The 25,200-nt window shown below is 37.1% G+C and overlaps 2 protein-coding genes across 2 annotated transcripts; both read left to right on the forward strand.

Annotated features, from left to right (window-relative positions):
• Positions 1-633: 633 nt before the first annotated feature.
• On the forward strand, positions 634-3,438 carry si:ch73-256g18.2 (small integral membrane protein 36). Its single transcript, XM_033970927.2, has 2 exons — positions 634-739; positions 3,089-3,438. The coding sequence occupies exon 2, from the start codon at positions 3,142-3,144 to the stop codon at positions 3,436-3,438; it is 297 nt and encodes a 98-aa protein (XP_033826818.1). The 5' UTR covers positions 634-739; positions 3,089-3,141.
• Positions 3,439-11,378: 7,940 nt separating this feature from the next.
• mmd (monocyte to macrophage differentiation-associated) lies at positions 11,379-24,897 on the forward strand. Its single transcript, XM_033970435.2, has 7 exons — positions 11,379-11,755; positions 14,274-14,355; positions 15,068-15,228; positions 16,971-17,045; positions 17,299-17,400; positions 17,986-18,055; positions 19,726-24,897. Exons 1-7 carry the CDS (start codon positions 11,730-11,732, stop codon positions 19,927-19,929), a joined length of 720 nt encoding a protein of 239 aa, XP_033826326.1. The 5' UTR covers positions 11,379-11,729; the 3' UTR covers positions 19,930-24,897.
• The last annotated feature ends 303 nt before the right edge of the window (positions 24,898-25,200 follow it).

Here is a 25,200-nt window from a genome sequence, read left to right on the forward strand (position 1 = left end):
TGGGAAAGCAGGTCCAAGTTACAGGTCAGATCTGTGGGGAGATGCAAATCAACTCTGACACACCGTTTTTGTTTAGTTTTTTTTTTTTTTTTTTTTTTTTTTAATTTTATGGTATTTGCATTTGTAATAAAACACCTGTAATTGTTTAAATGCAAGATAGGTCAGTTTAATACCATACTGTGGGACATTACAGGGAGTACATAGCATCATAATACTGAGTTAAGATACTAAATTACATATTGCATCTTACATTCATCAATCCAGATAGTAGTATTTAGTATTTGTAATTCAAAACCAAAACAAAATACAATAATGTACTTTTAAAGGGACACTGCAGCAGATAGTTGTTAGCTCTTGATCCGTGCTTGGTGCAGACAGATGGCTAGCTCGCCCAATAATCCCACTCACAATCAAGATTAGGACTCTCTCATCTCCCCGATTACACGCTACCCTGTCCCTCTCTCTCTCTCCACTGCTGCGATATTCTGTCCTGGATCATATAATCTGACCACAAATCTGTAGGCGATGCTCCACAGGCTGGATTATGTCAGGTTAGTATAGGGGGGAACATAGATCACAGTGGGACACGTTAGGAAAGAGGGGACAATAGAAGGAGAGAGGTGGAGAAAGATAGAGAGATAGAGGATTAGAGTATTTTTACCGCAGAGTCTCACAGGAGCAGACTGGACTGAGGAGATTGAAGAGGACGGTGGTGAAGGAGCCGAGCCAACGGTATAAGGTTAGGCTTCAGTTTATTATTTGTATTTATTGTTTAATTCTTGTTTACTTCATTTACTTTTGATCACTGCACACTGAGTACTTCACACTAAAGGGATAAGAGCCAGTATTCATGTACAGTAGGTTGTGTCTGATCATTATTAGGTTGGTTATTTCTTATATCCTTAAGATAAATTCACAACTGCTGAAATATTTTTATTCTATGGTATGGTATTAATGACTAAATCAAGTTTATTATCCAACTATTTATCCCCACAGAGTATAAATCTGGCCAAAATATAATTCCCTAGAACTGTCTGAGGTCCAAGTCTGTCACAGTAATTACTATATGGCCATATTGTTCAGTATATGCTAAATGAACACTACTTTTCCAGGATCAACGTTTATGGCATGTGACTTTTCTTCACACTAGTGGGGAAATTAGTTTTTAATTTTATGTAGTATTAGGCCTATGCAGTGTTGGGTGAAGTACTGAATTTTGTTGCTTAAGTATAAAGTACAGATAACAGAGTAAAAAAGAAAAAGAAAGTACAAAAGAAGTATTACATGAAAAAAATTAACTTTAAGTAAAAGTATTTAAGCACTCGTTTAAAAATGTATTTTAAGAGTAAAAAGTAACGGTATTTCATACAAATGTTGTTAATTTGTTAAAGTGTTAAATGTAGTGATATATACGGATTTTAGAAAACAGTTGCAATACAAATCAATTTCTTCATTTTCCTGACGAATTTTGTGTATTTATTTTTGTTCGCTCAAAGCCGAAGCTTGAACTCAGTAAACTTTAGTCAGGATGTTTCCACGAACATGGTAAAAATAACCTTCAAATCACATGAAAAGTACTTTTTACTTTTAAGTCCACTTCAAAGATGAAGTGAAGTAGAAAGTACAGATACCTGCTCTCAAATGTAGTGAAGTAAAAAGTATCCACTGTAAAATGTACATCAGTAAAGTACAAATGCCAAAAAATTCTACTAGTTTAATACTTTACTACTTGTACTTCATCACCTATGTGACATTTGAGCTGTAGATGGTCCAATAATGAACTTACATGACACATTGTAGATACTAGAACTAACTACTACCGGTATTTATATATCACTGGCCACACAATGTTTAATATGAATCACGCTTTAAGGTTACAATTAAAGTGGTATAAATTCATTTCAGAATGATTGTTTATCATATTTTCAGAATCAATATGTTGAACTTCAAAATTAGTTTTCATGACAGGCCTAGTTTGACCAAATAAGAATGTTTTGCGTTGGTTTTTGAAGGCATCAGAGTGTAGGTTCTGTTGAACACATTGAAATATTCCTGGTTTAATAAGCTCAAGCCATCTTTTTAACTAATTAAATACAGAATCAAGAGTTAAGATTTCTTTCCGGTTTAGTGAGTGGGAACCAGTTTTTTTCACAAAAGTGGGTCAAACTGATGAGTCTCTGTGGGACAGGGCTCTGGGTCTGAAGTTCTCCTTATGCTTTAGTGGTTTCCTCCATCCTCACCAGCAGCAGGCCTTTAGAACTTTAAAAATGGAAGGGTGGATCAAATGCTGAAATCAGATACTACAAGTAAATCTGCTCTGTAAATGCCTCTTAAAGCTTGAATGCCTGATTTTCAAACCTTGAAAACAGAAGGTTGCTATTTGAGTCTATAGAACTTGTTGGTAGCTTTCACAAACCCTTCAGCACATCACTATTATTCACATCCATTATTTTTTGTCACCAGCGCAGCTTTAGATCAGCTTTGTCAGGCACAAAAGCACAGCCAATCTGAACTCAACCCCTAGCCTCATATAGTAACTCACTGGCTCGTTCTTTTAAGTTTACAATAAATGAGATGTTGTATGATTAGAAACACAGTGTAGGACAATTGGAAACACACAAAATGGACTCTTGTGAGCTTTTAGTCCTATTAAAATGCTGTTATCTCCTCAAAAACATACCAAGATTTGTGTTTTGTTTCATTCACACATGTTTATCACACAAACCCTACATATTTCAGATGGGTTATTCTCTCAAATGGAAAACACGCTGTTCCACCTTGTGATGTCATGTGGCAATACAGGTCATGTGGTAATGTTTTCAAACTCCATACACCTTCAATAGAATCATTTGGATGATTTCAGCCCTGAAAAGTATCACTTAATGACATCACAAGGTGGAACAGAGCATTTTGAGCTTTGGAGATGTAGACAGACTTATAATAGGGGGTTATTCAAACATGTGTGAATGAACCAAAACACAACTCCAGGTATGTTTTTGATGAAGTAACAACTTTACCATGGCTTAAAGCTCACAATAACCCATTTTGTGACCATATCGTGACCTTTCCCTTCTTCTCTCCCTCCCAGTGTTTGGCCCTCGCGGCGCTGGTCTCGGGGCGGCCGCGTTGCCTCCCTGCAGCATGGGCTTTCTGGAGAACTACCAGGAGATCGACCCAGTCACTCTGAACCTGTGCATCCTCATCGCCAGCTACGTCATCCTCCTCCTCGTCTTCCTCATCTCCTGCATCATGTACGACTGCAGAGGGAAGGACCCGACCAAAGAGTACGCCCCCGAACCCGCCCCCACGCAGTCCCCCATACGCCTGGTTGTCATGCAGAGCTCGCCAGCGCCCGTCGCCCGCTGGGACGCCGCCAACATGATCACCACCTACCACGACCACACGGACTTTAGGGAGAAGAAGTCGACCATGGTCTGAACTCTGAACTTTACTGTAAATATGAAGCTATGTTTGATGGGACACTGTGACCAAGATGCACATACAAAACTGGTTATTTGCATGTTTTGCTATTCTGAAAATGTAGGAGAATCACAAGTTTACGACAATCAGATTTCAGGGAGAACAAGTCCACCATGATGTGAACTTTACGGTAAACATGGAGCTAGGTTTTATGGGACACTGCAACCAAGATCCACATACAAAACTGGTTACTTGCATATTCTGGTATTTTGAAAATGATAACAACAATCAGAATTTCTAGAAGATGTCCACCATGGTCTGAACTCTGAACTTTACTGTAAATACAAAGCTATGTTTTATGGGAAGCTGTGACCAAGATCCACATACGAAACTGGTTACTTTAATATTGTAAAAATGTAGGAGAATCACAAGTTTAAGACAATCAGAACTTTACGGTAAACATGAAGCCAGGTTTTATGGGACACTGCGACCAAGATAAACAGACAAATCTGGTTACTTGCATGTTTTGATATTCTGAAAATGTAGGAGAATCACAAGTTTACGACATTCACATTTCAGGGAGAACAAATCCACCATGATGTGAACGTTACAGTAAATACCAAGCTATTTTTTATGGGATGCTGTGACCAAGATAAACAGACAAAACTGGTTACTTGCATATTCTGATATTTTGAAAATGAGAATGATGAGTTTACAACATTTAGATTTCAGGAAGAACATGTCCACCATGGTCTGAATTCTGAACTTTACTGTAAATCCAAAGATATGTTTTATGGGACACTGCAACCAAGATCCGCATGCAAAACTGGTTACTTTAATATTTTGAAAATGTAGGGGACTCACAAGTTTTTATGCAACCGAGGCACACATACAAAACTGGTTACTTGCATATTCTGATATTTTGAAAAGGTAGGAGAATCTTGAGTTTACGACAATCAGATTTCAGGGAGAACAAGTCCAAAGTGGTCTGAACTTTGACCTTCACTGTGAACATGAAGCCACAAGTTATGCTACAATCACAACTCTGAACCCCAAGAGGTTTACTGTAAATATGAAACAATGCCAACGGGACAGTGCAAACAAGATATTAATAGAAGATATTTTTGTACTTGAAGAATGAATAGGAACTTTACCATTCTTCTTTTCCACAAAAACATAAGGCACAAACCAGAGCAGTTCATCTTGTTTTATCTATTCATTAATTATAAGGTCGACAGTAGCTCAGTTATATGTATGGTTCAGTGTTTGTCCGCTGATTTAAAGGTTGGCAGTTCGATTCCTGCTCTCAACATAAAAAAAATATCATTGATAGAGCTGTCAGAGCCACTGATCCACAGGTTGGAGGTGTGATTTCAGCTCGACACAGATGAATGACCCTTTGGTGTATGAATGTGTGTGAATGGGTGAGTTGTTCCTTGATGTAAAGCACTTTGAAGGTGGGAAAGCACTATATAAAAATGTGACCGGTTGCCATCTTCATAGTTGCACAATTTGACCACGAGGTTTCATAAACATACAGGTCAAGATAAATATGTCCACTGTGGAGTAAACAAAAGCCATTTGAATTTTAATGTTTTCTTTTTCTCCTTTTTGTAAATATAAGACTATTTTTCTACTGTTATGAGTTGAGCTCCATAAAGACTTCCCCATCATTTTGAAACCTGCATAATAGGTGAACATTGAAGTCCATAATCATGTAAACTAAAAATACTTCCTTTTTTTTTTTTTTTGTGTAAATAAAGGACAAATTTTCTACTTTTTCTGGTGTGATTTTTGTGTTTTTTCAATGCCTTTACTGCTCCTGGAATTATGAGACATTTGGATCTGTACAGTACTAGACTGGGACAGTAAGTGGTTTATTATCAAAATGAAGTGATGGAAGCTAACAAAGTAAAAGTTGTAAATTACTGTACTTAAGTATAAATTGACGTCTGACATCTGTTCTTTACTTTTTAAGTGAATACTTTTTACTTTACTACATTTGAGAGAGTATCTGTATTTTCTGCTCCACTACATTTTTTAACTGGACTGAAAACTAAAAGTATTTCTATTATTGTCTGAGTCCTTCTGAAAAGGTTGAGGGATTATTTTTAACAAGTTCATAGTTTGAGCAAACAAAAATACACAAATATTTCAGCACAAATCTTTATCAAAACATTTGAAATCTGCACAAAAATACTTTTACTTTTTACTCTTTAAGTACATTTTGGAACGGGCACTTTAATACTTTTACTTAAGTAGGCCAGATTTGTTAATGATACTTTTTACTTTACTACCTAGTATTTTTTTTTTTTTTTTTTTGCTCCCGTATGTGTACTTTTACCTAAGTAACATAACTGAGTACTTCTTTCACCACTGTCAAAAAGAAATTTATGTGAACTTAGATTGCAGTAAGTATATTTTATTTATACATTGTTACTTTGCAGTGACACCGCGCTGGGGGTGTTCTACATGTATCCCTAATGTGGAATGTTTAGGAGTTACCATGGCGATTCAGTGAACTTATGTGAGCAAACACTGTAAATACTGTCAAAAAAATGTCAAGAAACTCAAGGAACTCAAGAAAAAAAATTAAAAATGGATTTAAACAACACATTTTCAGTAGACTGTGATCGATACGAGCATTCATGGTCCTGCTTAAGAGTCTGATTTTCAACAAAACGGATGAATGTGAGTAACTGAAAAAACTATTGACTGTAATTTTACGTGTGAGAGACTTGTTTAATGGCACAAAGCAGCTCACATGTTGTAGTTCCAGCTAAGCCAGTTCTTTATGGTCAGATTGTGTTCAAATAAAGCACAGATTAAAGTCTAATAAAGCCTCAGACAGAGCAGTGCCTACATTAGCATCACACACCCGGGGGAATGTTGATGACATCAGCTGCAAAGTTACTCTTACCCCCCTGAATCTGAATCAGAAAACCTCTTCAAACACCACGAATCACTTAATCAAACTCATTACATGCATACTTAGGCAAGGTGGGGAAGTGTTTTGCCCAAGAACACAATATCAGTATACTACATCCAGTGTATTTGTTGTCTATTTTTTTTATTTTTATTTTTTACAAATCTCGTTCTCCACTAACGTCACTGTGTTTCATGTTTTGGTGTTGTCAGATTTCTGTTGTCATTTGGTTGATGTCCAGAGATTACTGCTCAACATTTGGACCTGTTATGTAACAACAAAACTACATCATCAGTGAGCTCACACGCGTTCCACTATTTCTGCGGCAGAGTGGTTATCCCGTCTCCTCCCATCAGTACGACGGCTGCGGGTTCGATGTCATTCTCCAGAGATGTTGCAAATCAATCGTTGTACATTCCTAAAACTTCTGCTAACCTTATAAACCAAACACTCTATCAGCGAATGCTCTGTAACAATGAGCGTTAGGTTTAGCTTCAGTGTTAGCCACAATAAGATAAACACACAAAAAACCATAGCTGATATCAGCAGGTTTAGTTTATATCAGTGGTTATTGTTGATTTAAACTGATAACACAGTTTTATCTGAGCGCAGCCATGGTCTTACTGAGTGGGGTTGGTGTATTTACCCTATATATATTTTTTATTTTACTGTTTTTTTTCACAAATTGGTGCAAATAGGGTATATAGTTTTGCACTTTAACGTTCCCAATTGACTCTTGTGAGCTTTTAGCCCTGTTATAATGCTGTTATCTCCTCAAAAAACATACCTGGAGTTGTGTTTTGTTTTGTTTCATTCACACATGTTTGAGTAACCCGGCCGTTTACTGCTCAAGCACCACTCTCGGGTCGAACTAGTGACAGTGTAGAAACGACTTTATGTAAATATTGCAATTTAAAATGGGCAAATTATAACATTGGCTAATGATCCATTGGTGTTGTAGATTGTAACTATATAGCATGCTCAAGCACAATATGTGTTCATTAAAAGTAAAAAATGTAAAAGCCTTTTCGTCTTGTTGGCTCAGAGGCAGGGACAGGTGCAGACAGGTGCAGAATCTAAACAGCGTCAACTCCTCCCGTCTCCTGCCTGTGTGTATATAGTGTAAACTGCATCATACGTAATCCTCCAGTTCTGAGAAATGTACGGTAATTCAAATCCTCTCCATTCATAAAAACAGGACAGTGTAGGACAGGAGGCAGCTATAAAGAGGTCAGAGTGCATTATGTAACAGGTACAACTAACATAGTGGGAACAGTGCCTTCTATCATCTGACCTTTTATTTTATCTACAGAGTGGAGCAGTCTCTGGAGATGAGCTGAAAATCACTCACTGTTGTCCACTTAAATATACATTAAATCATATCTTGGAACTTTTATAAAAGCTCCATGACCTGATTTCTCCACATTTTCAATCTAGGATAAACAAACTAATACAACATTGTGTTCCTTACTTATGCCCCAACCTTTATTACATCCCAAGAAAAACTCTGGACAGTTCAGAAAAAAAAAAAAGTTTTTTTTTTCCCCCCTCTAGCTCTGCTCCTCTGACTCTGCTCCTCTGGCTCTGCTCCTCTGGCTTTGCTCCTCTGGCTCTGCTCCTGTCTACTCCTGTGGCTCTGCTCCTCTGGCTCTGCTCCTCTGACTTTGCTTCTCTGGCTCAGATCCTCCAGCTCTTCTCCACTGACTCTGCTCCTCTAGCTCTTCTCCTCTGGTTCTGCTCCTCTGGCCCTGCTCCTCTGGCTCTACTCCACTGGCTCTGCTCACCTGGCTTTGCTCCTCTTTACTCCTCTCTTGCACTGCTCCTCTGACTCTGCTCCTCTTTACTCCTGTCTGGCACTGCTCCTCTGGCTCTGCTCCTCTAGCTCTGCTCCTGTCTGCACCTCTGGCTCTGCTCCTCTTTACTCCTGTCTGGCACTGCTCCTCTGGCTCTGCTCCTCTAGCTCTGCTCCTGTCTGCACCTCTGGCTCTGCTCCTCTTTACTCCTGTCTGGCACTGCTCCTCTGGCTTTGCTCCTCTTTACTCCTGTCTGGCACTGCTCCTCTGGCTTTGCTCCTCTTTACTCCTCTCTTGCACTGCTCCTCTGGCTTTGCTCCTCTTCCCTCCTGTCTGCTCCTGTCCCAAACCTGGCGGGTGCATCCATGTTCTGTGCTGTAGGACACTGAGAGATTAGACTTTAATCAGGTCGATGAAGAGGTTTAGAAAGGTCAAAGGGCAGTCACAAGGAAGGATCAGATCACACTCGAAAATGTCAGGAAGAAGAGATAGAAGAAGGAACCTATTTACAACCAACAACCAGAAATGAATTTTTAAAAACTGTATGAATACACCAGTAATCATTTTGACAGATGCGAAAAACACGGAGAAGAAGGAGCAGTTATAGGAGGAATAGCAACAAGTAAGGGCATGGTTGAGGTGTGGTGCTGCTCCCAAAATTAATTAAACTTGACTTAATTTGAGTGATTTAGCAATTTTTGTGATGTATGTGAATGGCAAGGATCAAATACGGACTTTTATCGACATTGCATAAACTAACCTAAAAACTATTGTAATATCGATGATGAAAAATAATAAAAAAAAATAAAAATGCCAGTACACATATGTATACAAGGGGAAGTGGTCATAGTGACATTTGAGAAGAGTAAAGGTGCAATATGTAATTTTTCTGGTAGAGGGTCCACTACCTACTTGTCTCTGAATGTGTTTGCTGTGAATATGACATTAAACTTTAAACTTTCTTTATTGTGTTTATTCAATTGCAGGTGTTTTTACTGTTAAAGACAAACAGTAATGCATTCTTACAGCAAGCAGGGTCTCCTCTCCACAGATATGACTCATGACTTGGCCGAGCGGTGTCACATGCTTGTTTCATTTGAATTGAATAAATGAAACAAGCATGTCAATATTGCAGGTAAATCTTGGCAGAGCCGCCAAGTTACATAGTGGACCTTTAAAATTCAGAAAAAGTAATCGACTTATAATATAAAACACCTCATCTGTCAAATTACCTTTGGACCCACTGTCTGACTCCAGTCCTGGGTCTAGTCCTGGGTTAGTCCTAAATCTAGTCCTGGGCTAGTTGTGAGTCTAGTTCCAAGTCTACTCCCTGGCTAGTCCTGAGTCTAGTCCTGGGTTAGTTCTGAGTTTAGTTCTCTGTCTAATCCTTGGTTAGTCCTGGACCTAGTCCTGAGTCTAGTCCTGTGTCTAGTTCTGGTTCTAGTCTTAGGTTAGTCCTAGGTTAGTCCTGGGTCTCGTCCGGGGTTAGTCCTGAGTTAGTCCTGAATCTAGTCCTGCATTAGTCCTGAGTTAGTCCTGAATTTAGGCCTGAGTTAGGCCTGGGTTCAGTCCTGGGTTTAGTCCTGGGTTTAGTCCTGGACCTAGTATAGTTCTGAGTGTAGTCCTTGGTTAGTCCTGGTTCTAGTCCCGAGTTAGTATTGAGTCTAGTTCTGAGTCCTTGTTTAGTCTGCCCTCTGTCTGCCCCCTGCCCCTTTGTCCTGCCATTGCATAAAGAGTTACGTAAAAAGATCTGTTGAGTGAAACTGGAGATTCTCTTTGTGAACTTGGTCCTTAAACACAACACAGACTACACCTGAGATGCCAAAGTGCAAGTTCAGACCTGAGTCCAGACCAAGGTCAGACTGGGATCAGTTTCAGACCAACTCCAGACCAGAATCAGTGACGGGAACTGACTCAAACGGGCAGACTGGAAACATTGTTTGCCTGTTTCCATGATGATTAGAACAAACTGCTTCACTACTCACTGCATCAGCAAAGGGCACTCTGTCCTCTGCAAACAACAGTGCATTTTATGTGCTCAGAAAATAATAATAATAATAATAATAATAATAATAATAATAATAATAATAATAATAATAATAATAATAATAATAATAATAATACTGCATATTATTATTATTATTCTTATTATTATTATTATTATTATTATTATTATTATTATTATTAGTAGTAGTAGTAGTAGTAGTAGTAGTAGTAGTAGTGGTGGTAGTAGTAGTATTTTATTATTAGTATTTTTTTATTTTTTTTATTGTGCATCCAAAAACTACAAAGGAAATCATCTGAATACCTAAAAGAAATAGGACTTAAAAACTTAAAAACTCATAAAACTTATAATATGGTTCAATCTGGTTCTTGCTGAACTGGTAAAAATCTTCAAAAACATGTTAAATTGCTGCACTGGCCATTTAGAGTGGACTTTGCATGTTCTTACTGCAGTATCAAAATAGGATTTCCTCAGTTTTCACAATAAGCCTTTGTGTATTATATAAGGCTACATGTATTATAGGATAATCCTGTGCATGACTCCTGATCTGAACAAGGCCTGATGCAGTCATTTCTAACCTAGGGGTCAGAACCCAAATAGAACCCAAAGGGACCTAGAATTGGACCCTTTTCCTATTAATCTATGTTAGACGGGCCATGTGAAGCTTCTTGCCCAGGGCCCCGAAATTTCTGTTGACGGTCCTGATCATTGCTGTAATATCTTTATTAAACAGAAAATAATATTTTTTCTTACAAAACTGTAGGAAGGGTAGGAAAATAATACTGGGGCTGTTACCACGCACAAAGTAGGGGCCACTAGGGTTCTGATGGACAATAACAAAATCCCATTTCTTTTTAAGCCAATATAACCTACAATTAAACATATCCCTTGTAAACTGACAAAAAGTGCATATATTTACACATATATTTTCGATTATTTTAACATTATGCTGACACAATAGTACTAAACTATGGACTATTAAAATATAATATTATTCAAGTTTGTTTGTGTGATTATAGTAACTAGGTAAAATGGTTGAAAATGTTGGAAAATTAACAAAAATCAAAAATCATACCCTTTAGTATCTTTGATCATGTCACTTTCACGTACTTCTCTAAACCCCGCCTTCCTTGTCTCTGATTGGTCCGTGTGCCGGTTTTCAGGCCGCTGATTGGCCGCTTTCAGTGTCACTCTCCTTAGTGTCACCTCCGGGCAATTGGGCGGAGGAGTCTCTGGAGATGAGCCGAAAATCACTCACTATTGTCGGCTCGGAGGTAGCGGCAGCCTGGGGTCGTAAACACCGCTGCGCTCGCTTCTTTTTTCGGCGTGTCCTGACCGCCTCTGCTTCTTTATGGACATTTTGAATTGAAACGTGTGGGAATGAGCAGTTTTTGTCACATAATGATCCTGAGAAAACGACTAAAAGGGCGAGATTGTGGTGGGAGGCTGCGATGCTAAGTCGAAGCTAACGCTAGCCTTTCTTTTTTTGCTTTTGGGACATTTTGTTGTGCATTCCGCATATTTTTAACCAGATTCTTTTGCTGGTTTGCAGATTTTTTGAGGTTTTGTTTTGAAAAGCTTAAAAATGAAGCGAGTTAACAGCTTCAATAGGTGGGTATCAATGCAATGAATGCCAATACATAATTTATGCTGCTGTTGTAACGTGTAATATCGTGATTGTAATTGAATAAGATAACAGTGGCACGTACTGTATTGATGACAGACGCTTTACCCTGTCTCTCACTGGCTTCCTGTTACAATAGACGTATCAGTTGTCTCTTTTGAAAGCTGCTTTTGGTTTCATCTCTGCAGATAATGACACTAAGAGATGATGCAAACCACAAAATGATGTTTACAAGAAATAGAGCAATCAATAGTGTGGTGATATCACATTTGTGTTAACGGGGAGATTGTTTGTTGCAGATATGTTTTTTGGTGACTTGATAAGACAGGAAGTGTGTAGTAGTTTTTTTCTGTACAGATCCTAAAATGAAAATATGCTGTGGCTTAAATATGCATGAGGCCAATTATTATTATCGCTTATTATATGTCTGGCTTTGTTCTGGTTCTATATGGTCTCATTATTTGGCTTTATTTTATTGTTTTATTTTGGATAGTGATAATAAATAATAATCCCTTTTGTTGATACTTTGCAGCTGATGCCATCAACATTCCTTGAGGATGTGATGCTATCTGTAGGCACTGCTCTGTCTGAAGCTTCTTAGACGTTAACCTCAGTTTTATTTTAACACAATCTAACCAGAAAGGGCTGGTTTAGTTGGAACTACAACTGGTGAGCTGTTTTGTGCTGTTAAACAAGTGTCTTGCACATTAAATTACAGTCACAAGCTAGCTAGCATTAGCAAACCGTTCTTCAGTTAGTCACTCTCACCATTTTTGTTGAAAATCAAACACCTAAATACGACTGTGAACGTTTTTCTTGAGTTTTCAGACAATCATAAAACTTCTATCACTATGTTTGCTAATCTCTGCGGTAACTGGTGAACATTCCACCATAGAGATACAATTTAAAGCGTAATTTGGAGGTGTTCTACATGTATTATTTACCCACACCCATACTTTATAGTGGTGAGCTACTAGTCACAACTGAAACTGCCAGTCTGCGCCATCCGCCTCTCCCACCACGACCAACATGAAGTGTCTTGCAGAAGTTGGTCCAAAGGTTGGTGGAAAAGGGTAGTAATCACTGAGCTGCTGTCTGGTCATAATAAAACTTAATTATCATAGTTGTATTAACAGGTTTTCACATGCAGCATGTTGTTTGCTGAAATTGGTGTGTGTTTTGTGATTTGTCTCTGTACGATCTAAAGTAGAGAACTGGCCAGTGGTGTTCAGTCGTACTATTTGATTTATTAACAACTGTCTTTATACATTTGTTCAAGTATTTGTTGAAATCTAAGTTAACTCTATGATGAAGAGAAGTACACAGTGTTTTACTGAATGGTCTTGGAAATAAACGTATCAAAATAAGATCAAGATGAGACCATAAAAGCTGATAAGGAAATTATGTTCTTGTTTGGCCAATAGCTTTCGCTACGTTTACATTTCATTTTCCATATTGTTCACTAATATTTGATTAAAAGGTGCAGTATGTAACTAATCTGGTAGCGGGTACACCGCCTGGTTGTCTCAGTGGTGACGTTTTGATGGGATGTTTCACAGTATGGGATCCATTTAACATTTATTTCCTTGCCTGTTTTCATTGTTCATAAATACCCTTAAAAACCTTGTAACTTCAGCTGGTGGCACTTTCTGCTTGTCTATATAGACAAAACAATAAGTTCTCCATGGAGAGAAGCTGGTGATGTACCCTCCACCTGAAAAGCAGTACACCTTTAATATGAACTGCAGCTAATTCAAAATCACATGTATTTCAGAACTTGTTTGTGATCATCTAAATCATAGGGTTAGAGCGTTGTATACATAGACCAACATGGACATTTAGTTTACTAGTGAGGAAGTTGTATAGTAGGGCTGTAGTCCGTTAGTCCCTTAATCGATTAATCGGTCGATGCTGTCTTTGTCAACCAAAATTTGTATTAGTCGAGTAATTATTTTATTTAGATGGTAAGGACTCATACGGGACAACAGCAGAAAGGAGAAGTTAGTGAGTGAATTAGCTTTAGATGCTTCTGATGTTAGGCAAATTAAACTCAGGACTCACACATTTAATCTACATTGTTTCCTAGTATTTTTTTTCTGCATGAATAGTTAGTTTTGCATGAACTCTCGTTCAGGTGTAGATTTGTTTAGGTCAGATACATAGAAATGTGTAAAGGTTTTAAGAACTTTTGCCACACCCTCTTTGAATCGACTTAACGGTCAGCAGGACATGTCTCTAGTCGACATAGAACGTCTTACTACAGCCCTAACAAATTGATTAGATAGATAAATATACTTAATTAATCCTGCAGAAAATTCAGTTTAATCTCACATCCCTAAACCCAAACACTAAACCTATCTCTATTGTTATTTTTGGCTTTGATCCAACATAAGCTCAAACAGTAGTAGGCCTGATTCCACTGAGGTATGGCGGCTCTGATGTGATTAAATGCACTTGTACTGACACGTGTTTTTTTTTGTATTGACTTGTGTTCTACTGTTGCAGGTTCATGAACAGAAGAGCGTCTGCCAACTGCCGCTACCAACCCACATGCTACGAGCATGCCGCTAACTGCTATACGCACGCTGTAAGTGGAGACAGGAGTACTGTCATGATCAGATCTGTTTAGCTAACTGTTGATTAAGTGATTACTTGATTATTATTATTTTTTTTTTACTTAAGATGTCAAGTACAAACTAAATATTTAGAGTTGTGGACTTTTGTATTTGTTTTCAGTCTGCAGCAACTCTTTCATATTTTAGATGTGTTTTGGTCTTTTACAGAATAAAATGGTTATTACTCACTATTGACACTCATATAATGTTTCCATTAATAAACTTCTAAAGGTTGTGCTGTCATTTGCATAACCTCTATATGTCCACTGCTCTGTACTTTGTTCTCCAATTAAATTTGCTTAGTTGGTGATACAAATAGGATTCGGCAGAGTTGTGTAGGCAAATAAAAAAGTTTCATTGTACAAAAAAACAAGCCGTTGCTGGCTAGTGTGATCTGCAGGGGCCAACAGCTACACGGTACTTTGTTGTGATGACGTTTTAAAAAACAGTGCATTTTTGTCAGAAGGAGAACCTTGGGGTTAAACATGTGAATGAAACAAAAACACAACTCCAGGTATGTTTGAGATGAGGAAACAATATTATAACATAGAGCATAAAATAATAGGCCCCTTAAAGACTGTGGGGCTACTGTAGTCTGCTCTATTTAATGAAAACTTCATCTCAACTAAATTTTGATGCATAGCTCAGTCCTATATACAAGTCTGTATTTTGTGTGTGCTGTAGTTGCTGATCGTGCCGGCCTTCGTGGGCATGGCTCTGCTCCATCGCCTCTCGGACACGTCCTGGGAGAGGATCACGGCTGTGGTCTATGGTCTGGGCCTCTGCGCGCTCTTCGTTGTCTCCACCGTGTTTCACATCATCACCTGGAAGAAGAGCCACATGAGGTAGGATCATACACCGCTCAACAAGGCACATTTGTTTATAATAATAATAATAATAATAATAATAAATTGGTTTTATATAGCGCTTTTCACAATAACCCGAAGACACTTCACAATAGTTTAGCACAAAACAAGGACAGGACAGACAAAACAAGTTTCAAGGTTTGAGCTGTTTTTTGAAGGTGTTTAGTGAGTCTAAGTTTCTGATGTGGAGGAGGAGAGAGTTCCAGAGCTTTGAAGCAACGATAGCGACTGCTCGGTCCCCCATGGTCTGGTGCTTTGGTTTGACTGTGGGAGTGAGGAGGTTTGAGTCATCTAATTGGACGTAACTTTATAAAGTAAATCAAAAACTTGCATATACTGTAATAGGGCATTTAAACACTTAAATATTTAGACAGCCTGGAACCAGCATGTACCTTTTAAATTGAGTTTTACTAATTATCAAATTATCAAATTATACACTAATTCTTCTCCATCTATTTAGAGCTTAGTCAGACCTGCGGAAAAAATGACTCCTCACGTTTCCCTCACATTGATTTTTGATTAAATTCTGTTTTTGTTTTTTTCAAAAACAAACTCAAGATGGCTCTTAGTATTGATTTAATAAATCTCTGCCCTTTAAAGTAAAAATAATCACATTTCTTCCCCCACAGTCTTCTGCTGCTCCAAACCACATCTGTTTACTGACAGAGTTGGCTGTAGACCTCTCCATTCAAAAAGCTCAACCATATCATTGAGCCTTAGACATGACTGGATCTCGATCTTTCTCTATCTCAATTAATTGCACAGTTCTGCACAAACCCATTGTTTTCTCCAGTCATAGTAATTTGTAAAGTTGTAACAGGAAGGGCATCTGGCATAAAAAGGTGGGCATCTAGATTGTTGGCTTGGCTGTATAACATTTTCTGATACATACGGGAATGGAAACAAGCATAACTTCTATCCAGACTGGTCTTTAATTTCACAGAAGCTAAATGGTTAGCTTTGATGCTAAAGAAGTGAAACTTGGATCCGGTTTGTCACTTGTACTTCTGTCTGTCTTGTGTTTATAGCGAGAGAAAGTGTCTGTCTTTTATCAGCGTCTGTGGAAGTTTATCTTTCTAGAAATGACCGACATTGTATGTAAACTTTTAGCCAAAAAATAGACTGAAGTAAAAGCATGTTTTTATATTTTTGTGTGTTTATTGCACTGAAAAACATAGAAAAAACATTGCATTTCCACAAACCAATGGCAGTATGGAGTTTGGTATTAAACTTATCTCCAAGGATAATGTTCCAAAGAATGGTTTTAACTATTTTTTTCCCATGGAATCACACAGGTAATGTGCCTGCTCCAGAAAGTGACTTTGTTTTGAGCTTTGTTCATGAATAGCAGAACTTAACTTGAGGTTTATCCCACAAGGTTGAGAAAAAATGGAGAACCCAAAACTGAAAGTAGAACATTTAAATTAGAGATCGACTGGTATGTTGTTTTCATAGGCAGCTGTTTAGAATCCAGAGCAACCCATAATCTATAAACCCTATTGATATTTTTGGGTAGATAAATAGAGCCAATTTCGATTATTTTCCCCAAATAATGTATTAAAATGTACTACAAAGTCACCCATGGCTCTTATTTCAGTACAGACTGGGTAGGAGGACAGTGTAGTCAGATTCTAAGCAGTGTATAAAATATCAGTATGAATACGGTTATTTGGTTCTATGTTTATGTGCTGGTGTATGTAAGTGTGTTGTTTGTGTTGCAGGTCGATGGAGCAGTGCTTCCACATGTGTGACAGGGTGGTCATCTACTTCTTCATCGCTGCCTCCTACACGCCCTGGTCAGACCCTGTGTCTAATCTCAGTATTTTTGTAGTATTACTTAGTATTACTTACTTAATCTGCCTTCTTTTACATATAAATACTTTGTTTCCTAGTACTTTTATCTGGACAAATAACTTATTTGTATGAATTTGTATGATCAGATACATAGAGATGCGTAATAGTTTTGAAAGGTTTTGCCACACCTCCTTTTTAGTTGACTAATTGATCAGCAGGGCACATACTATTCTGACTCCTTTGTTTGTGTCCCAGGTTGAACTTGAGGGAGCTCGGGCCTCTGGCAGCTCACATGCGCTGGTTCATTTGGCTCATGGCAGCTGCAGGGACCATCTACGTCTTTAACTACCACGAAAAGTAAGTTTACAGGGCCCATATTATGATGTTTTCTGTTTTTCTTATCAAAAACATACCCAGAGTTGTGTTTTGTTTCATTCAAACATGTTTAACACACAAATCCTGCATATTTACGAGTTCTTCTCTCAAACTGAAAACATTCTGTTCCACCTTGTGATGTCATGTGGTAATACAGGAAGTGCTCCACTGTGTTTTTAAACTCCATAGCCCTTCAGTAGAATCATAGCAAAAATATTGTGCTAGAATTTGCTAAGCTACCAGTGAAATTTGTAAGAATACATGTTTTTACAAGGATTTTTTTAGCAATAAAAACACCTGAATTTGCTTTAATGTTAGATAAGATTAATGCCATACTGTGGAACATCCCAGGCAAAGCAATAACTGTGAAGTCGAGTAGGTGGCAGACCCTCTACTAAGAAAGTTTCATATTTTCCTTTTTAAAGCCAAAAAAAACAACAACAAAAAACAAAAAGCTTGTTATTTCACTTTTTCAAACGCCCAAATTTATGTCATTTTTGTTTATCTTTATTACTTTCTAAATGAACAGACATCTGATCAGTATTTTCATCTCTTCTCTGTTTTTAGGTACAAACTGGTGGAGCTGGCCTTCTATCTCACCATGGGCTTCTTCCCTGCTTCAGTCGTCACCTCAATGGTAACAATTCTAACTATGCTGTTTTTACATTTGAATAGGCTTTGCATCGTCTGCTCTCTTTTCTTTATCCTCTCACTCTCTTTCCTCGTCTCTCTCTTTTTTACTCTCTCTCCTCTCCCTCCCTCCTATATCTATATCTGTCTTTCACTCTTACTCTCGCTCTTTCTCAACACTAAAATGAGGAAGTCAAAAGCAGAACAGGAAACCATTATTTACTGAAAAAAGTGAGAGGAGGGCGAGTGAGACATATGATTATTATAAACTAAACTGCAATGACATCCAGTAACTTATTTTGCTGCTGCAGCCTGTATGCAGTACAATAATGCCAATACTGATTTTAAAATCAAGGGTATGTTACACAAGTGTATGTTAAGTCATAGTTCACAAAATAGCTTTTCACTTTTGTTATAATAAATACTACTACTACTACTACTAAATACTAATACTAATAATTGTAAAATCCCAAATGTATTTATCTGGGATATAGAATAATTTGTTGCATAATTGTGTGAACATACAGCCATGTTTTTTCTATTTTTTACTGATGAGTCTGCTAAAAAACAAAACAACAAATCTAACAAATCTTAGAAAAAAAAAAAAAAATCAGTGCCAGATATTGGTCTCTCACACTTAAAATTACAGTCACGAGCTGGTTAGCATTAGCCAACATTTTTTCAAACATTTTTTCAGTTAGTCACTCTCACCTTTTTTTGTTGAAAATCAAACTCCTGAACAGCACCATGAATGTTTGTGTTGATCACAGGCTCCTGAAAATGTGCTGTTTAAATTTTTTTTTGTATTTTTTTTATTTTTCAGTTTTTAATTTTTCAGACTCTTTTTGGCCGTGTTTACTAATGTGTGCATTGTATCCATGGTAACTGCTGAACATAATCCTAGAGATACATGTAGAACACCCCCAACGTAGTGTCACTGCAAAGTATCTGTAATATGTTTATTATTATGTGTATTATGTGTATTAATATGTTTTACTAATCAGTTAGTTTCACCTCTCAAAACACACACATTTAAGAACAGTGTTTACTTTTAAATATTAGACTTGAATTACATATGTACGTACTGTATTGTGGCTCTGAATCACAACGTGGGTCATTTCTGAGCAGCAGATTTAGTGGAAAATGAATTAAACTAGTATTATTACGCACACATCTGGCTCTAGATTCAAATGCCAGCTAACCCTCTGGTGTTTCTGTAGTTTTGATTCTTGTATGAAGTAATTCCATCTGAATAATCCTGAAACACAGATTGTAAACAGCTGTTATCGGTGTCCTCTGATTGTATTGAACTTTGGATGATAAACACTCGTCATCGCAGCCAAGTTCAAAGTTTAGGAAATAGTTTTATGGCTTATCAAAGTTTAATGTTTACTGTATGCTGTACCACAACAAAATTATTAGGGCTGGGCAATGTAACAATAAAAAAACAAAACTTTTTTTTCCTCATATTGATCAATTGAATTAGATTTTTGTTATTCATGTTAAAAGGCCCATATTACAGTATTTTGTGATCTATTTGATAATATTGTGTTTTGTTTTGTACCCTCTGTTCCACCTTGGGATGTTATGTGGTAATACAGGAAGTGCTCATTGACTGATCGACTACAGCTCCAAACGTCTCAAGTCTAACCACATTTTCCCTCATTGTCTCCTCAGAGTAACACGGACGGTCTACATGAGCTGGCATGTGGAGGTTTGATTTACGTTCTGGGCGTTTTCTTCTTTAAAAGCGACGGTATTATCCCCTTCGCCCACGCCATCTGGCACGTGTTTGTGGCTCTGGCCGCTGCCGTTCACTACTACGCCATTTGGAAATACCTTTATAAGAGTCCCGGGTCAGACTCCCTGCTCGAAACGTGACCCCAACTGTGATGATCTTAAAGGTGCACTGTGCAACTTTTTTGAGCAAGGAGAGTGCCAGCTTGTCTCTGTGGAGATACTATTGCGTTGCTTGGAATGTTACACAGTACGGTATTATACTTCTATCTGTCTGTCTATCTATAAGTGACAGTAGCTCAGTCAGTAGAGTGTTTGTCCACCGATCCGGAGGTTGATGGTTCGACGTAAACATCATTGGTAGAACGTTCAGATCCACTCATCCACAGGTTAGTGATGCGATTGCAGCTCCCATACATGAATACTGCTGTTGTGTCCTTGGGCAAGACACTTAACCCTCCCCCCAGTGTCTGTGTACACTGGTGTATGAGTGTGTGTGAGTGGGTGAATGGTTCCTTGATCTAAAGTGCGTTTAGAGCTTTGAAGCCCTATGTAAAAATGTGACTATTTACCATTTTTAATCAATACATTCAAATACAGGCATTAATTACTGCATCTTCTTACTGTGAGTGGGGTGGCCTCTGCACTGATCTGAGCTGTAACTTGGCCTAGCTCTCCCCTTCTCGTCCCCATGTAAATAGATACATTTAATACCATACTGTGGAACATTCCAGGCAAAGCAATAACCTTGCAATGGTGGACCCTCCTTTACACAGTGCATCTTTAAAGTGCATATAACAGGTTAGACTACTCATTTCAGTAAAACATACTTAAGGTTTCATATTTCAACAGTTTACTCAAAGTACTGCCTAGTTTTATAATTTAGGTAAATTCCATAACTGTTACCTAGCAACTATAATGTTGACAAGGGCTAAAATTGGTTTCAATTACACAATAATTATGATTTCAGTAATAGAAATAAATAACAAAATGACATTTATTTTGTTAAGTGAAGGTTAAACTTTCAGGAGAAATGCCTTCTTTGTGCCTCTGCAATTTCGATGGAATTGATGACAAAGGTTGAGTTTTGGGGTTTTTTTTCCCCCCCCTCTAACGTTTTTTTCCACAAACGGACACTTAACTGATGTAAAACTATAATAAATATTTACCACAGGTACGATTCCACCAAACCCAGGAATAACAGAAACATGAAAACCTGTCATATGCACTTTAAGTATAAAACAAAACAGGAAACAAGCACATGGCTCCTACACAATAAAAGCATTCAGAAAGATAAAATCTAGCTTGCAAAATAAACCATGGCGATAAAAATTACAAACTAAGAAAAAATAAATAGCCATATTGCTTATCCATTTAAGCTAATAACAATATTGGAGAATTTCTCAATATAAAATGATAATAATAAATCCCTCAAAATGTCTAATCATGTAATGTAATATAAATGAGGACTGCCAGCTCTGATTAAGTTAACTCTGAGTAACATTTTGGCATAAATGTTATCAGTAGCCGAGACCATAAAATGATGTGGAAGACAGCGATATTTATTTCATCATTGAACATTTAATTTTATCGTGAGCATTTGTGAAGTTAAATATTAAATAATATTTAAATTTTGTGCCAAATCAGTAAAAAAGCCAAAAGTCTGAAGATTTGAAAATTGTAGGAACTTTAAACTGCCTGAAGCTGCCAATATTCACAACATCAAAGTGTTTACAGTCCAACAGAAGCAAATTTATGTCAGAATTTGAAATGTAAAGTGTCAGTGTGACTAGACTTAAGTAAAAGTATGTTTGTTTTTTTGTTTTGTTTTTTTGTTGTTGTTTTTTTGTTTTTAGTTTTTTTCACTTTTTTGCACTAAGAAAAAAAGCAGCTTATTTCCAGGCAAATGCTGCTTCTTTGGCTCTAATCTTCCACACTATGGCATTGAACTTCTCTATCGCCATGGAGATTGTTCTGAAGTATGATTTTAATTTTCTAGTTCCATGGACGCATGCAGGAGATGTGCCCCTTCTAGAAAATTACATACCTTTACATACCTTTAAGGAAAGTATTCTACTAGTATTTGAGCTGTAAAATAACCATCTCTTAATTTTTACAATTTTGGTGTGCTCCAGTTCAGGGAGAACAAAACGTGAAATTTCAGTATTTGAAAAGGTTCAAATTCAAACTTTGGACATGAATTTGCTTCTGTTTTTTTGTACATTGACAAAGTATGGAGCCCCTAAAATCCCTTAAATATAATAGTACCTTGAACCCTTTGGGGGCTCTGTACCAAAGAGCAGTGTTTTACACAAAAATATTTTCTATAAACAAAATCAGATTGTATTAACCTCAGCATTCTCACATACATTCCACTCAATTTGTAAAACTGTTTTGCCAAATTGCGTATTAGCCTTTATATGATCATCAGATACACTTGGTACTGGGAAACCCATTAAAAGCTAAAACTTGTTTTTGGTTGCTCAAAAAAACAACAACTTGGCATTAGTGTTAAAAGTACTTTCCTGCTCACTACTGTTCACACGGCAAACGCTAAAATCTAGCCAAATTAAAATGACTTGAATTAAAAACGTTTTTTCTTGATTTGTGTAAATTTCACTTAAAATGATCTACCAATGTAGCCAGACTTTTGTACTTAAAGCAAAATCAGCTTTTCAGAACTTTTAACCATGTCTTGGTTGTCTCCTCTCAACATTTACTAACCAATGTCGTATTTGGAGTGATTTCTGCATGTTTGAGCTATCGTGAATCACGTATTTTGCAACTTCTGCTTTCACGTCACCGGTACGCGCTCACTGCTCCGTACTTGCTTTGCTCTCCAGTTTCATTTTCTTATTCCGTAATACATGTAGGATTCAGTAGCACCATACAGCCATTTTGGTACAAATAAAAAAAAATCTGCTGCTCGTTAATGTGATGTACAACTAACCATGAAAGGTGCTTATAACGTTTTCTGTGACGTCTGCTTCCATTGTGTAGTTTTCTAATGCAGAGGTCAGTGTACTTGTTTCTTTAATTATTAAGTTTAGATCAATTATATATTATTTAGATTAATATTGCGATTTAAAATGTCCAAATTTTAACATAATAATTCTCGGGTGCTTGGAGATTCTAAATATATAGCAGACAAAAATACAAAATGGTCTTCTTCCAAATAAGAAAAAAAAAATCCTGTTATACTTTTTCAGATAAGAAAAACAATGAGGCTTTTCACTTAAAAAAAGAAACAAAACTGTAGCTTGAATTAAGAATTAAGAAAAAAACACATTGGTGGATCATTTTACTTTCATGTTGAATCTACTCAGAGTAAACTATTGTTAATTTAAGTCATATTTAACTTGCCTAGATATTAGTGCAGTGTATTCAAGAGAGTAAATAAACTTGAAAATTAGGTAATTAAGTTATTTCAGATTAATACTGTAATTATGTGCGCATTTTGTATCTGTGCAAATTTGATTCTCATTCATTTGATCAGTATGAGGCGTCTTCAGACCTTGTATATTTGTCCATGGTTAGCACTCAAACAGTTCAGAAAAAAGCCACAGATTGTCCTCCAGAAAAATGACGTAATGTACCTTTAATAGAGTACAAAATAATTCAAATAAACACATACATAAAATAAAAAAATATATAAATATACAAAATATTCATTGATAAAACTGCATTAGAGAAAAGGCCAGCATAGCCTTCTGTTCTAATCCAGGTTTAGTTCTGGTTTAGTCCTGGTTTAGTTCTGGGTTCTACTTGAGTGTAGTCCCTATTTTGATGTTGGAGTACAAAATAAGTCAAAAAATTGATAAATAAACGTTTTGATGTATGTAAGTTGATTAAAATCAGTAAATATAAGGCAAAATGGTGATCTGTAAAATGATGTGACAGAAAATTCTAGCCTCTTGTTTCTGTCCTGGTCTAGTCCAGATTTAGTTCTGAGTTTGGTCTTAGTTTAGTCTCACTTTTGATATGAACGCAGCCTTTGTTCTTAATTATAAATAATGTGAAATTTCTCTTTTTGCTGGACTGTAAATACAAGGTCTGGAGATTCCCTGCCTGAAACTGTGTTGATTCTCTGTATTCTTGCGCCCTCTACTGGTGTGAATGCTCATCGTATTCGTCGGAGAAGCCGGAGTCTTGATTTAAACTTGAGCCAAACATTTCTGTGACTGTGGCGTTTTTATGGTATTTTACTGTGAAAAGACGTGAGCGATTCTGCATGACTTTTGTACAATGTGATCAGGGCTTGATATTAACTACAGCCACATTTGGGCAGTTACGAACACATTTATTTTACCAACAGAGACCAGGTACAAATGGATTTATACATAAAGCCTTGACTTACTTGAGAAGCTGTACTTAAAATGAAGAAAAATATTCATTCAATGTGTAAAAACTAGTGTTGATTCAACCCTACCACTGACATATCATATTGCCAAAGCGCTTTGAGTGCCTTGAAGGTGAAAAAGCACTATGTACAAACAAATTTAACCATTTACCATTGTGTCTTTGGGCAAGGCACCTCTCCCTATGAATGTGGCGTTTGTTTTGGTGGTTGAGGAGCTGTGGCTATAGATTGAAACTAGCTTGTATCACCATTAACAAGAGCAAACGAACAATAGAATGTACAGAAAATCTAAATCTTAACTCCGCTCCAAACCTCCATTAAAAAGACCCAACCCGATCATTGACGATTAGAAACGACTGAATTATATCTCGATTAACTCTTGAACTTGCCAAAAATCGGCCACTCGAGTTAATGTCAAGCCTGTGGGATCCTGTGTCCTCTGCTCTTCTCTGTCCAGGATGTGTGGGGAAAAACGACTGAATGAAACTATTTCGCTCTCGTTTTGGTAAAAACATTGACTATGTCCGGAGGCCGCGTTTTTTCAAAATGGTGGCTCCTCCTTCTGAACTCTAGAACCACTGTGTTTTGTAATGTTTGTATATTGTGTATTCTATGACTATGTTCTTAATGTTGTTGATCCTGGCCTTTGCAGGAAACTGAAACTGCTTTTGTCCATTGGCTGTTTATGGTGCTGCTGATTTAAGAATCCTCCAGTGACTTTCTAATGTGACAATAAACGATACTATTCCCAATTATATCTCTTCAATTTTCAGAGTGTGATTATCCTGTCTCCTCCTATCAATAAGGACAATAATATGGTAAAGTTCTCTGCGATCTTGGTAAATATTATTAATGATTTAAATTACAAAAACACCATTAAATGCATTGAAAAATATTAATTCAAAATATATTTAGTCCTGTACTACATGCTCGTAAATTCAGAAATCAACAGGTGTGCTCCAAGATAATTTAAGTACCGTGCAATGGCGCCATCTAGTGCCACCTTTACATTTTACAACAATACACTGTTAACCTTTACTTTGAATGCCCCCAGT

This window comes from Periophthalmus magnuspinnatus, chromosome 8 (assembly GCF_009829125.3).
Source record: "Periophthalmus magnuspinnatus isolate fPerMag1 chromosome 8, fPerMag1.2.pri, whole genome shotgun sequence".
NCBI lineage: Eukaryota > Metazoa > Chordata > Actinopteri > Gobiiformes > Gobiidae > Periophthalmus > Periophthalmus magnuspinnatus.

Excerpts from the sequence above, each read along its gene's own strand:
- si:ch73-256g18.2 (XM_033970927.2), top strand. The coding sequence starts at position 3,142 with ATGGGCTTTCTGGAGAACTACCAGGAGATCGACCCAGTCACTCTGAAC.
- mmd (XM_033970435.2), top strand. The coding sequence starts at position 11,730 with ATGAAGCGAGTTAACAGCTTCAATAG. Across the intron at positions 17,401-17,985 it reads GTCTTTAACTACCACGAAAA|GTACAAACTGGTGGAGCTGG; the intron begins GTAAGTTTACAG and ends CTCTGTTTTTAG. Across the intron at positions 18,056-19,725 it reads CTTCAGTCGTCACCTCAATG|AGTAACACGGACGGTCTACA; the intron begins GTAACAATTCTA and ends TTGTCTCCTCAG.